Here is a 14398-nt window from a genome sequence, read left to right on the forward strand (position 1 = left end):
ACGCTGGTGATGGTCACGCTGGTGATGATCACGCTGGTATTTGGTCTCTCTGGTGATGGCCACGCTGGTGATGGTCACAATGGTGATGGTCACTCTCGTGACGGGCACTCTGGTGATGGTCTCCCTTGTGATGGTCAATCTGGTGATGGTCACGCTGGTGATGGTCACGCTGGTGATATTCACTCTGATGATGGTCACTCTGGTCATGGTCACTCTGGTGATGGTCACGCTGGTGATGGTCTCTCTGGTGATGGTCACTCTGGTGATGGTGACGCTTGTGTTTGGTCAATCTGGTGATGGTCACTCTGGTGATTGTCACGCTGGTGTTTGGTCTCTCTGGTGATGGTCACGCTGGTGATGGTCTCTCTGGTGATGGTCACGCTGATGATGGTCACGCTGGTGATGGTCAACCTGGTGATGGTCACGCTGGTATTTGGTCTCTCTGGTGATGGTCACGCTGGTGATGGTCACGCTGGTGATGGTCACGCTGGTATTTGGTCTCTCCGGTGATGGTCACGCTGGTATTTGGCCTCTCCGGTGATGGTCACGCTGGTGATGGTCATTCTGGTGATGGTCACGCTGGTGATGGTCATGCTGGTGTTTGGTTTCAATGGTGATGGTCACGCTGGTGATGTTCACGCTGGGGATTTTCACTCTGGTGAGGGTCATGCTGGTGTTTGATCTCACTGGTTATGGTCAAGCTGGTGATGGTCACTCTGGTGATGGTCACTCTGGTGATGGTGACGCTTGTGTTTGGTCAATCTGGTGATGGTCACTCTGGTGATGGACCTCTGCTGATGGTCACACTGGTAATGGTCACTCAGGTGATGGTCACACTGGTGTTTGGTCTCTCAGGTGATGGTCACGCTGGTGATGGTCACGCTGGTGATGGTCACTCTGGTGATGGTCACGCTGGTGACAGTCACTCCGGTGATGGTCACTCTAGTGATGGTCTCTCTGGTGATGATCACGCTGGTGATGGTCACTCTGGTGATGGTCACTCTGGTGATGGTGACGCTTGTGTTTGGTCAATCTGGTGATGGTCACTCTGGTGATGGTCACGCTAGTGATGATCACTCTGGTGATATTCACGCAGGTGATAGTCACGCTGGTGATGGTCACTCTGGTGATGGTCATGATGGTGATGGCCACGCAGGTGATGGTCACTCTGGTGATGGTCATGATGGTGACGGTCACGCAGGTAATATTCAATCTAGTGATGGTCACGCTAGTGATGGTCATTCTCACTCTGGTCACTCTGGTCATGGACCTCTGCTGATGGTCACTCAGGTGATTGTCACACTGGTGTTTGGTCTCTCAGGTGATGGTCATGCTGGTGATGGTCATGCTGGTGATGGTCACTCTGGTGATGGTCACTCTAGTGATGGTCACGCTGGTGATGGTCACTCTGGAGATGGTCATGCTGGTGATGGTCACGCTGGTGATGGTCACTCTGGTAATGGTCACGTTGGTGATGTTCACGCTAGGTAATGGTCACGCTAGTGATGGTCATGCTGTTGATGGTCACGCTGGTGGTGGTCACGCTGGTGATGATCACTCTGGTGATGGACACTTTTGTGATGGTCACTCTGGTGATGGTCACGTTGGTGATGTTCACGCTAGGTGATGGTCACGCTGGTGATGGTCACGCTGGTATTTGGTCTCTCTGGTGATGACCACGCTGGTGATAGTCACACTGGTAATGGTCACTCTGGTGATGGGCACTCTGGTGATGGTCTCCCTGGTGATGGTCACACTGGTGATGGTCACTCTGGTGATGGTCTCCCTGTTGATGGTCACTCTGGTGATGGTCACGCTAGTGATGATCACTCTGGTAATGGTCACGCTGGTGATGGTCACTCTGGTGATGGTCACTCTGGTGATGGTCACTCTGGTGTTGGTCACGCTGGCGATGGTCACTCAGGTTATGGTCACTCTGGTGATGGTCACACTGGTGATGGTCACTCTGGTGATGGTCACGCTGGTGATGGTCGTTCAGGTAATGGTCACTCTGGTGATGGTCACACTGCTGATCGTCACGCTGGTGATGGTCACTCTGGTGATGGTCACGTTTGTGTTTGGTAACTCTGGTGATCGTCACTCTGGTGATGGTCACGCTGGTGATGGTCACTCTGGTGATGGTCACCTTGGTTATGGTCACGCTTCTGTTTGGTCACTCTGGTGATGGTCACTCTAGTGATGGTCACGCTTGTGATGGTCACTCTGGTAATGGTCACGCTGGTGATGGTCACTTTGGTGATGGTCATGATGGTGATGGTCACGCTGGTGATGGTCACTCTGGTGATGGTCACGTTGGTGATGGTCACGCTGGTATTTGGTCTCTCTGGTGTTGGCCACTCTGGTGATGGTCACACTGGTGATGGTCACTCTCGTGATGGGCACTCTGGTGATGGTCTCCCTGGTGATGGTCACTCTGGTGATATTCACTCTGGTGATGGTCACTCTGGTGATGGTCACGCTGGTGATGGTCTCTCTGGTGATGGTCGCTCTGGTGATAGTCACGCTAGTGATGATCACTCTGGTGATATTCACGCAAGTGATGGTCACGCTGGTGATGGTCACTCTGGTGATGGTCACTCTGGTGATGGTCACGCTGGTGATATTCACTCTGGTGATGGTCACTCTGGTGATTGTCACGCTGGTGTTTGGTCTCTCTGGTGATGGTCACGCTGGTGATGGTCTCTCTGGTGATGGTCACGCTGATGATGGTCACGCTGGTGATGGTCAAGCTGGTGATGGTCACGCTGGTATTTGGTCTCTCTGGTGATGGTCACGCTGGTGATGGTCACGCTGGTGATGGTCACGCTGGTATTTGGTCTCTCCGGTGATGGTCACGCTGGTATTTGGCCTCTCCGGTGATGGTCACGCTGGTGACCATCAGCGAATGACCATCAGGATGGTCATTCTGGTGATGGTCACGCTGGTGATGGTCATGCTGGTGTTTGGTTTCAATGGTGATGGTCACGCTGGTGATGGTCACTCTGGTGAAGGTCACGCTGGTGATGGTCACGCTGGTGATGTTCACGCTGGGGATTTTCACTCTGGTGAGGGTCATGCTGGTGTTTGATCTCACTGGTTATGGTCAAGCTGGTGATGCTCACGCTGGTATTTGGTCTCTCTGGTGATGGTCACGCTGGTGGTGGTCACGCTGGTATTTGGTCTCTCTGGTGATGGTCACGCTGGTGATGGTCACGCTGGTGATGATCACGCTGGTATTTGGTCTCTCTGGTGATGGCCACGCTGGTGATGGTCACAATGGTGATGGTCACTCTCGTGACGGGCACTCTGGTGATGGTCTCCCTTGTGATGGTCACTCTGGTGATGGTCACGCTGGTGATGGTCACTCTGGTGATGGTCACGCTGGTGATGGTCAATCTGGTGATGGTCACGCTGGTGATGGTCACGCTGGTGATATTCACTCTGATTATGGTCACTCTGGTCATGGTCACTCTGGTGATGGTCACGCTGGTGATGGTCTCTCTGGTGATGGTCACTCTGGTGATGGTCACGCTTGTGTTTGGTCAATCTGGTGATGGTCACTCTGGTGATGGTCACGCTAGTCATGATCACTCTGGTGATATTCACGCAAGTGATGGTCACGCTGGTGATGGTCACTCTGGTGATGGTCACTCTGGTGATGGTCACGCTTGTGATATTCACTCTGGTGATGGTCACTCTGGTGATGGTCACTCTGGTGATGGTCACGCTGGTGATGGTCACTCTGGTGATGGTCACTCTGGTGATGGTCACGCTGGTGATGGTCACTCTGGTGATGGTCACTCTGGTGATGGTCACGCTCGTGTTTGGTCAGTCTATTGATGGTCATTCTGGTGATGGTCACGCTAGTGATGATCACTCTGGTGATATTCACGCAGGTGATGGTCACGCTGGTGATGGTCACCCTGGTGATGGTCACGCTGGTGATGGTCATGATAGTAATGGCCACGCAGGTGATGGTCACTCTGGTGATGGTCATGATGGTCACGGACACGCACGTGATATTCACTCTAGTGTTGGTCACGCTAGTGATGGTCATTCTCATGATGGTCACTCTGGTGATGGACCTCTGCTGATGGTCACACTGGTAATGGTCACTCAGGTGATGGTCACACTGGTGTTTGGTCTCTCAGGTGATGGTCACGCTGGTGATGGTCACGCTGGTGATGGTCACTCTGGTGATGGTCACGCTGGTGACAGTCACTCCGGTGATGGTCACTCTAGTGATGGTCTCTCTGGTGATGATCACGCTGGTGATGGTCACTCTGGTGATGGTCACTCTGGTGATGGTGACGCTTGTGTTTGGTCAATCTGGTGATGGTCACTCTGGTGATGGTCACGCTAGTGATGATCACTCTGGTGATATTCACGCAGGTGATAGTCACGCTGGTGATGGTCACTCTGGTGATGGTCATGATGGTGATGGCCACGCAGGTGATGGTCACTCTGGTGATGGTCATGATGGTGACGGTCACGCAGGTAATATTCAATCTAGTGATGGTCACGCTAGTGATGGTCATTCTCACTCTGGTCACTCTGGTCATGGACCTCTGCTGATGGTCACTCAGGTGATTGTCACACTGGTGTTTGGTCTCTCAGGTGATGGTCATGCTGGTGATGGTCATGCTGGTGATGGTCACTCTGGTGATGGTCACTCTAGTGATGGTCACGCTGGTGATGGTCACTCTGGAGATGGTCATGCTGGTGATGGTCACGCTGGTGATGGTCACTCTGGTAATGGTCACGTTGGTGATGTTCACGCTAGGTAATGGTCACGCTAGTGATGGTCATGCTGTTGATGGTCACGCTGGTGGTGGTCACGCTGGTGATGATCACTCTGGTGATGGACACTTTTGTGATGGTCACTCTGGTGATGGTCACGTTGGTGATGTTCACGCTAGGTGATGGTCACGCTGGTGATGGTCACGCTGGTATTTGGTCTCTCTGGTGATGACCACGCTGGTGATAGTCACACTGGTAATGGTCACTCTGGTGATGGGCACTCTGGTGATGGTCTCCCTGGTGATGGTCACACTGGTGATGGTCACTCTGGTGATGGTCTCCCTGTTGATGGTCACTCTGGTGATGGTCACGCTAGTGATGATCACTCTGGTAATGGTCACGCTGGTGATGGTCACTCTGGTGATGGTCACTCTGGTGATGGTCACTCTGGTGTTGGTCACGCTGGCGATGGTCACTCAGGTTATGGTCACTCTGGTGATGGTCACACTGGTGATGGTCACTCTGGTGATGGTCACGCTGGTGATGGTCGTTCAGGTAATGGTCACTCTGGTGATGGTCACACTGCTGATCGTCACGCTGGTGATGGTCACTCTGGTGATGGTCACGTTTGTGTTTGGTAACTCTGGTGATGGTCACCTTGGTTATGGTCACGCTTCTGTTTGGTCACTCTGTTGATGGTCACACTAGTGATGGTCACGCTTGTGATGGTCACTCTGGTAATGGTCACGCTGGTGATGGTCACTTTGGTGATGGTCATGATGGTGATGGTCACGCTGGTGATGGTCACTCTGGTGATGGTCACGTTGGTGATGGTCACGCTGGTATTTGGTCTCTCTGGTGTTGGCCACTCTGGTGATGGTCACACTGGTGATGGTCACTCTCGTGATTGGCACTCTGGTGATGGTCTCCCTGGTGATGGTCACTCTGGTGATATTCACTCTGGTGATGGTCACTCTGGTGATGGTCACGCTGGTGATGGTCTCTCTGGTGATGGTCGCTCTGGTGATAGTCACGCTAGTGATGATCACTGGTGATATTCACGCAAGTGATGGTCACGCTGGTGATGGTCACTCTGGTGATGGTCACTCTGGTGATGGTCACGCTGGTGATATTCACTCTGGTGATGGTCACTCTGGTGATTGTCACGCTGGTGTTTGGTCTCTCTGGTGATGGTCACGCTGGTGATGGTCTCTTTGGTGATGGTCACGCTGATGATGGTCACGCTGGTGATGGTCAAGCTGGTGATGGTCACGCTGGTATTTGGTCTCTCTGGTGATGGTCACGCTGGTGATGGTCACGCTGGTGATGGTCACGCTGGTATTTGGTCTCTCCGGTGATGGTCACGCTGGTATTTGGCCTCTCCGGTGATGGTCACGCTGGTGATGGTCATTCTGGTGATGGTCACGCTGGTGATGGTCATGCTGGTGTTTGGTTTCAATGGTGATGGTCACGCTGGTGATGGTCACTCTGGTGAAGGTCACGCTGGTGATGGTCACGCTGGTGATGTTCACGCTGGGGATTTTCACTCTGGTGAGGGTCATGCTGGTGTTTGATCTCACTGGTTATGGTCAAGCTGGTGATGCTCACGCTGGTATTTGGTCTCTCTGGTGATGGTCACGCTGGTGGTGGTCACGCTGGTATTTGGTCTCTCTGGTGATGGTCACGCTGGTGATGGTCACGCTGGTGATGATCACGCTGGTATTTGGTCTCTCTGGTGATGGCCACGCTGGTGATGGTCACAATGGTGATGGTCACTCTCGTGACGGGCACTCTGGTGATGGTCTCCCTTGTGATGGTCACTCTGGTGATGGTCACGCTGGTGATGGTCACTCTGGTGATGGTCACGCTGGTGATGGTCAATCTGGTGATGGTCACGCTGGTGATGGTCACGCTGGTGATATTCACTCTGATGATGGTCACTCTGGTCATGGTCACTCTGGTGATGGTCACGCTGGTGATGGTCTCTCTGGTGATGGTCACTCTGGTGATGGTCACGCTTGTGTTTGGTCAATCTGGTGATGGTCACTCTGGTGATGGTCACGCTAGTCATGATCACTCTGGTGATATTCACGCAAGTGATGGTCACGCTGGTGATGGTCACTCTGGTGATGGTCACTCTGGTGATGGTCACGCTTGTGATATTCACTCTGGTGATGGTCACTCTGGTGATGGTCACTCTGGTGATGGTCACGCTGGTAATGGTCACTCTGGTGATGGTCACTCTGGTGATGGTCACGCTGGTGATGGTCACTCTGGTGATGGTCACTCTGGTGATGGTCACGCTCGTGTTTGGTCAGTCTATTGATGGTCATTCTGGTGATGGTCACGCTAGTGATGATCACTCTGGTGATATTCACGCAGGTGATGGTCACGCTGGTGATGGTCACCCTGGTGATGGTCACGCTGGTGATGGTCATGATAGTAATGGCCACGCAGGTGATGGTCACTCTAGTGATGGTCATGATGGTCACGGACACGCACGTGATATTCACTCTAGTGATGGTCACGCTAGTGATGGTCATTCTCATGATGGTCACTCTGGTGATGGACCTCTGCTGATGGTCACACTGGTAATGGTCACTCAGGTGATGGTCACACTGGTGTTTGGTCTCTCAGGTGATGGTCACGCTGGTGATGGTCACGCTGGTGATGGTCACTCTGGTGATGGTCATGCTGGAGATGGTCACTCTGGTGATGGTCATGTTGGTGATATTAACGCTAGGTGATGGTCACGCTAGTGATGGTCACGCTGTTGATGGTCACGCTGGTGGTGGTCACGCTGGTGCTGATCACTCTGGTGATGGACACTTTTGTGATGGTCACTCTGGTGATGGTCACGTTGGTGATGTTCACGCTAGGTGATAGTCACGCTGGTGGTGGTCACGCTGGTATTTGGTCTCGCTGGTGATGGTCACGCTGGTGATGGTCACGCTGGTGATGGTCACGCTGGTGATGGTCACGCTGGTATTTGGTCTCTCTGGTGATGACCACGCTGGTGATGGTCACGCTCGTGATGGTCAAGTTGGTGGTGGTCACGCTGGTATTTGGTCTCGCTGGTGATGGTCACGCTGGTGATGGTCACGCTGGTGATGGTCACACTGGTGATGGTCACTCTGGTGATGGGCACTCTCTTGTGATGGTCTCCCTGGTGATGGTCACTCTGGTGATGGTCACACTGGTGATGGTCACTCTGGTGATGGTCACGCTGGTGATGGACACTCTGGTGATGGTCACGCTGGTGATGGTCACGTTGGTGCTGGTCGTTTAGGTGATGGTCACTCTGATGATGGTCACACTGGTGATGGTCACGCTGGTGATGGTCACTCGGGTGATTGTCACGCTTGTGTTTGGTCACACTGGTGATCGTCACTCTGGTCATGGTCATGCTGGTGATGGTCACACTGGTGATGGTCATCTTGGTTATGGACACGCTTCTGTTTGGTCACTCTGGTGATGGTCACTCTAGTGATGGTCACTCTAGTGATGGTCACGCTTGTGATGGTAACTCTGATAATGGTCACGTTGGTTATGGTCACTTTGGTGATGGTCACGCTGGTGATGGTCACTATGGTGATGATCACTCTGGTGATGGTCACGCTTGTGTTTGGAGACTCTGGTGATGGTCACGCTGGTGATGGTCACGCTTGTGTTTGGTCACTCTGGTGATGGTCACGCTTGTGTTTGGTCACTTTGGTAATGGTCCCTCAGGTGATGGTCACGCTGGTATTTGGTCTCTCTGGTGATCGTCACGCTGGTGGTGGTAACGCTGGTGATGGTCACTCTGGTGATGGTCACTTTGGTGATGGTCACTCTAGTGATGGTCACGCTTGTGATGGTCACTCTGGTGACGGTGATACTGGTGATGGTCACTCTGGTGATGGTCACTCTGGTGATGGTCACTCTGGTGATGGTCACGCTGGTGACAGTCACTCCGATGATGGTCACTCTAGTGATGGTCTCTCTGGTGATGATCACGCTGGTGATGGTCACTCTGGTGATGGTCACTCTGGTGATGGTGACGCTTGTGTTTGGTCAATCTGGTGATGGTCACTCTGGTGGTGGTCACGCTAGTGATGATCACTCTGGTGATATTCACGCAGGTGATAGTCACGCTGGTGATGGTCACTCAGGTGATGGTCATGATGGTGATGGCCACGCAGGTGATGGTCACTCTGGTGATGGTCATGATGGTGACGGTCACGCAGGTGATATTCAATCTAGTGATGGTCACGCTAGTGATGGTCATTCTCACTCTGGTCACTCTGGTCATGGACCTCTGCTGATGGTCACTCAGGTGATTGTCACACTGGTGTTTGGTCTCTCAGGTGATGGTCATGCTGGTGATGGTCATGCTGGTGATGGTCACTCTGGTGATGGTCACTCTAGTGATGGTCACGCTGGTGATGGTCACTCTGGAGATGGTCATGCTGGTGATGGTCACGCTGGTGATGGTCACTCTGGTAATGGTCACGTTGGTGATGTTCACGCTAGGTAATGGTCACGCTAGTGATGGTCATGCTGTTGATGGTCACGCTGGTGGTGGTCACGCTGGTGATGATCACTCTGGTGATGGACACTTTTGTGATGGTCACTCTGGTGATGGTCACGTTGGTGATGTTCACGCTAGGTGATGGTCACGCTGGTGATGGTCACGCTGGTATTTGGTCTCTCTGGTGATGACCACGCTGGTGATAGTTACACTGGTAATGGTCACTCTGGTGATAGGCACTCTGGTGATGGTCTCCCTGGTGATGGTCACACTGGTGATGGTCACTCTGGTGATGGTCTCCCTGTTGATGGTCACTCTGGTGATGGTCACGCTAGTGATGATCACTCTGGTAATGGTCACGCTGGTGATGGTCACTCTGGTGATGGTCACTCTGGTGATGGTCACTCTGGTGTTGGTCACGCTGGCGATGGTCACTCAGGTTATGGTCACTCTGGTGATGGTCACACTGGTGATGGTCACTCTGGTGATGGTCACGCTGGTGATGGTCGTTCAGGTAATGGTCACTCTGGTGATGGTCACACTGCTGATGGTCACGCTGGTGATGGTCACTCTGATGATGGTCACGTTTGTGTTTGGTAACTCTGGTGATCGTCACTCTGGTGATGGTCACGCTGGTGATGGTCACTCTGGTGATGGTCACCTTGGTTATGGTCACGCTTCTGTTTGGTCACTCTGGTGATGGTCACTCTAGTGATGGTCACGCTTGTGATGGTCACTCTGGTAATGGTCACGCTGGTGATGGTCACTTTGGTGATGGTCATGATGGTGATGGTCACGCTGGTGATGGTCACTCTGGTGATGGTCACGTTGGTGATGGTCACGCTGGTATTTGGTCTCTCTGGTGTTGGCCACTCTGGTGATGGTCACACTGGTGATGGTCACTCTCGTGATGGGCACTCTGGTGATGGTCTCCCTGGTGATGGTCACTCTGGTGATATTCACTCTGGTGATGGTCACTCTGGTGATGGTCACGCTGGTGATGGTCTCTCTGGTGATGGTCGCTCTGGTGATGGTCACGCTGGTGATATTCACTCTGGTGATGGTCACTCTGGTGATTGTCACGCTGGTGTTTGGTCTCTCTGGTGATGGTCACGCTGGTGATGGTCTCTCTGGTGATGGTCACGCTGATGATGGTCACGCTGGTGATGGTCAAGCTGGTGATGGTCACGCTGGTATTTGGTCTCTCTGGTGATGGTCACGCTGGTGATGGTCACGCTGGTGATGGTCACGCTGGTATTTGGTCTCTCCGGTGATGGTCACGCTGGTATTTGGCCTCTCCGGTGATGGTCACGCTGGTGATGGTCATTCTGGTGATGGTCACGCTGGTGATGGTCATGCTGGTGTTTGGTTTCAATGGTGATGGTCACGCTGGTGATGGTCACTCTGGTGAAGGTCACGCTGGTGATGGTCACGCTGGTGATGTTCACGCTGGGGATTTTCACTCTGGTGAGGGTCATGCTGGTGTTTGATCTCACTGGTTATGGTCAAGCTGGTGATGCTCACGCTGGTATTTGGTCTCTCTGGTGATGGTCACGCTGGTGGTGGTCACGCTGGTATTTGGTCTCTCTGGTGATGGTCACGCTGGTGATGGTCACGCTGGTGATGATCACGCTGGTATTTGGTCTCTCTGGTGATGGCCACGCTGGTGATGGTCACAATGGTGATGGTCACTCTCGTGACGGGCACTCTGGTGATGGTCTCCCTTGTGATGGTCACTCTGGTGATGGTCACGCTGGTGATGGTCACTCTGGTGATGGTCACGCTGGTGATGGTCAATCTGGTGATGGTCACGCTGGTGATGGTCACGCTGGTGATATTCACTCTGATGATGGTCACTCTGGTCATGGTCACTCTGGTGATGGTCACGCTGGTGATGGTCTCTCTGGTTATGGTCACTCTGGTGATGGTCACGCTTGTGTTTGGTCAATCTGGTGATATTCACGCAAGTGATGGTCACGCTGGTGATGGTCACTCTGGTGATGGTCACGCTAGTCATGATCACTCTGGTGATATTCACGCAAGTGATGGTCACGCTGGTGATGGTCACTCTGGTGATGGTCACTCTGGTGATGGTCACGCTTGTGATATTCACTCTGGTGATGGTCACTCTGGTGATGGTCACTCTGGTGATGGTCACGCTGGTGATGATCACGCTGGTATTTGGTCTCTCTGGTGATGGCCACGCTGGTGATGGTCACAATGGTGATGGTCACTCTCGTGACGGGCACTCTGGTGATGGTCTCCCTTGTGATGGTCACTCTGGTGATGGTCACGCTGGTGATGGTCACTCTGGTGATGGTCACGCTGGTGATGGTCAATCTGGTGATGGTCACGCTGGTGATGGTCACGCTGGTGATATTCACTCTGATGATGGTCACTCTGGTCATGGTCACTCTGGTGATGGTCACGCTGGTGATGGTCTCTCTGGTTATGGTCACTCTGGTGATGGTCACGCTTGTGTTTGGTCAATCTGGTGATATTCACGCAAGTGATGGTCACGCTGGTGATGGTCACTCTGGTGATGGTCACGCTAGTCATGATCACTCTGGTGATATTCACGCAAGTGATGGTCACGCTGGTGATGGTCACTCTGGTGATGGTCACTCTGGTGATGGTCACGCTTGTGATATTCACTCTGGTGATGGTCACTCTGGTGATGGTCACTCTGGTGATGGTCACGCTGGTGATGGTCACTCTGGTGATGGTCACTCTGGTGATGGTCACTCTGGTGATGGTCACGCTGGTGATGGTCACTCTGGTGATGGTCACTCTGGTGATGGTCACGCTCGTGTTTGGTCAGTCTATTGATGGTCATTCTGGTGATGGTCACGCTAGTGATGATCACTCTGGTGATATTCACGCAGGTGATGGTCACGCTGGTGATGGTCACCCTGGTGATGGTCACGCTGGTGATGGTCACCCTGGTGATGGTCACGCTGGTGATGGTCATGATAGTAATGGCCACGCAGGTGATGGTCACTCTGGTGATGGTCATGATGGTGACGGACACGCACGTGATATTCACTCAAGTGATGGTCACGCTAGTGATGGTCATTCTCATGATGGTCACACTGGTGATGGACCTCTGCTGATGGTCACACTGGTAATGGTCACTCAGGTGATGGTCACACTGGTGTTTGGTCTCTCAGGTGATGGTCACGCTGGTGATGGTCACGCTGGTGATGGTCACTCTGGTGATGGTCATGCTGGAGATGGTCACTCTGGTGATGGTCACGTTGGTGATATTAACGCTAGGTGATGGTCACGCTAGTGATGGTCACGCTGTTGATGGTCACGCTGGTGGTGGTCACGCTGGTGCTGATCACTCTGGTGATGGACACTTTTGTGATGGTCACTCTGGTGATGGTCACGTTGGTGATGTTCACGCTAGGTGATAGTCACGCTGGTGGTGGTCACGCTGGTATTTGGTCTCGCTGGTGATGGTCACGCTGGTGATGGTCACGCTGGTGATGGTCACGCTGGTATTTGGTCTCTCTGGTGATGACCACGCTGGTGATGGTCACGCTGGTGATGGTCACGTTGGTGGTGGTCACGCTGGTATTTGGTCTCGCTGGTGATGGTCACGCTGGTGATGGTCACGCTGGTGATTGTCACCCTGGTGATGGTCACTCTGGTGATGGGCACTCTCTTGTGATGGTCTCCCTGGTGATGGTCACTCTGGTGATGGTCACACTGGTGATGGTCACTCTGGTGATGGTCACGCTGGTGATGGACACTCTGGTGATGGTCACGCTGGTGATGGTCACGTTGGTGCTGGTCGTTTAGGTGATGGTCACTCTGATGATGGTCACACTGGTGATGGTCACGCTGGTGATGGTCACTCGGGTGATTGTCACGCTTGTGTTTGGTCACACTGGTGATCGTCACTCTGGTCATGGTCATGCTGGTGATGGTCACACTGGTGATGGTCATCTTGGTTATGGACACGCTTCTGTTTGGTCACTCTGGTGATGGTCACTCTAGTGATGGTCACTCTAGTGATGGTCACGCTTGTGATGGTAACTCTGGTAATGGTCACGTTGGTTATGGTCACTTTGGTGATGGTCACGCTGGTGATGGTCACTATGGTGATGATCACTCTGGTGATGGTCACGCTTGTGTTTGGAGACTCTGGTGATGGTCACGCTGGTGATGGTCACGTTTGTGTTTGGTCACTCTGGTGATGGTCACGCTTGTGTTTGGTCACTTTGGTAATGGTCCCTCAGGTAATGGTCACGCTGGTATTTGGTCTCTCTGGTGACGGTCACCCTGGTGTTGGTCACGCTGGTGATGGTCACGCTGGTGTTTGGTCTCTCTGGTGATGGTCACGCTGGTGATGGTCACGCTGGTGATGGTCAAGCTGGTGATGATCACGCTGGTATTTTGTCTCTCTGGTGATGGTCACGCTGGTGATGGTCACGCTGGAATTTGGTCTCTCCGATGATGGTCACGCTGGTGATGGTCATTCTGGTGATGGTCACGCTGGTGATGGTCACGTTGGTGATGGTCATGCTGGTGTTTGGTCTCAATGGTGATGGTCACGCTGGTGATGGTCACTCTGGTGAAGGTCATGCTGGTGATGGTCACACTGGTGATGGTTACGCTGGGGATTGTCAGTCTGCTGATGGTCACGCTGGGGATTTTCACTCTGGTGAGGGTCATGGTGGTGTTTGATTTCACTGGTGATGGTCAAGCTGGTGATGGTCACGCTGGAATTTGGTCTCTCTGGAGATCGTCACGCTGGTGGTGGTTACGCTGGTATTTGGTCTCTCTGGTGATGGTCACGCTGGTGATGGTCACGCTGGTATTTGGTCTCTCTGGTGATCGTCACGCTGGTGGTGGTAACGCTGGTGATGGTCACTCTGGTGATGGTCACGCTGGTGATGGTTACTCTGGTATTTGGTCTCTCTGGTGATGGCCACGCTGGTGATGGTCACACTGGTGATGGTCACTCTCGCTATGGGCACTCTGGTGATGGTCTCCCTGGTGATGGTCACTCTGGTGATGGTCACTCTGGTGATGGTCACGCTGGTGATGGTCACTCTGGTGATGTACACTCTGGTGATGGTCACGCTGGTGATATTCACTCGGGTGATGTTCACTCTGGTGATGGTAACTCTGGTGATG

General features: G+C 52.9%; 3 protein-coding genes across 3 annotated transcripts; all 3 read right to left on the minus strand.

Annotated features, from left to right (window-relative positions):
• Positions 1-3225: 3225 nt before the first annotated feature.
• Positions 3226-3585, minus strand: LOC138372324 (G-box-binding factor-like). Its single transcript, XM_069337606.1, has one exon. The coding sequence runs from the start codon at positions 3583-3585 to the stop codon at positions 3226-3228; it is 360 nt and encodes a 119-aa protein (XP_069193707.1).
• A 7292-nt stretch (positions 3586-10877) lies between these two features.
• Positions 10878-11267, minus strand: LOC138372325 (G-box-binding factor-like). The gene has a single exon (XM_069337607.1). It carries the CDS (start codon positions 11265-11267, stop codon positions 10878-10880), a length of 390 nt encoding a protein of 129 aa, XP_069193708.1.
• Positions 11268-11419: 152 nt separating this feature from the next.
• On the minus strand, positions 11420-11809 carry LOC138372326 (G-box-binding factor-like). Its single transcript, XM_069337608.1, has one exon. It carries the CDS (start codon positions 11807-11809, stop codon positions 11420-11422), a length of 390 nt encoding a protein of 129 aa, XP_069193709.1.
• Positions 11810-14398: the final 2589 nt, after the last annotated feature.

This window comes from Procambarus clarkii, chromosome 38 (assembly GCF_040958095.1).
Source record: "Procambarus clarkii isolate CNS0578487 chromosome 38, FALCON_Pclarkii_2.0, whole genome shotgun sequence".
NCBI lineage: Eukaryota > Metazoa > Arthropoda > Malacostraca > Decapoda > Cambaridae > Procambarus > Procambarus clarkii.

Coding starts and splice junctions, on each gene's coding strand:
- LOC138372324 (XM_069337606.1), bottom strand. CDS start 3,585: ATGACTAGCGTGACCATCACCAGAGTGACCATCACCAGATTGACCAAA.
- LOC138372325 (XM_069337607.1), bottom strand. CDS start 11,267: ATGACTAGCGTGACCATCACCAGAGTGACCATCACCAGCGTGACCATC.
- LOC138372326 (XM_069337608.1), bottom strand. CDS start 11,809: ATGACTAGCGTGACCATCACCAGAGTGACCATCACCAGCGTGACCATC.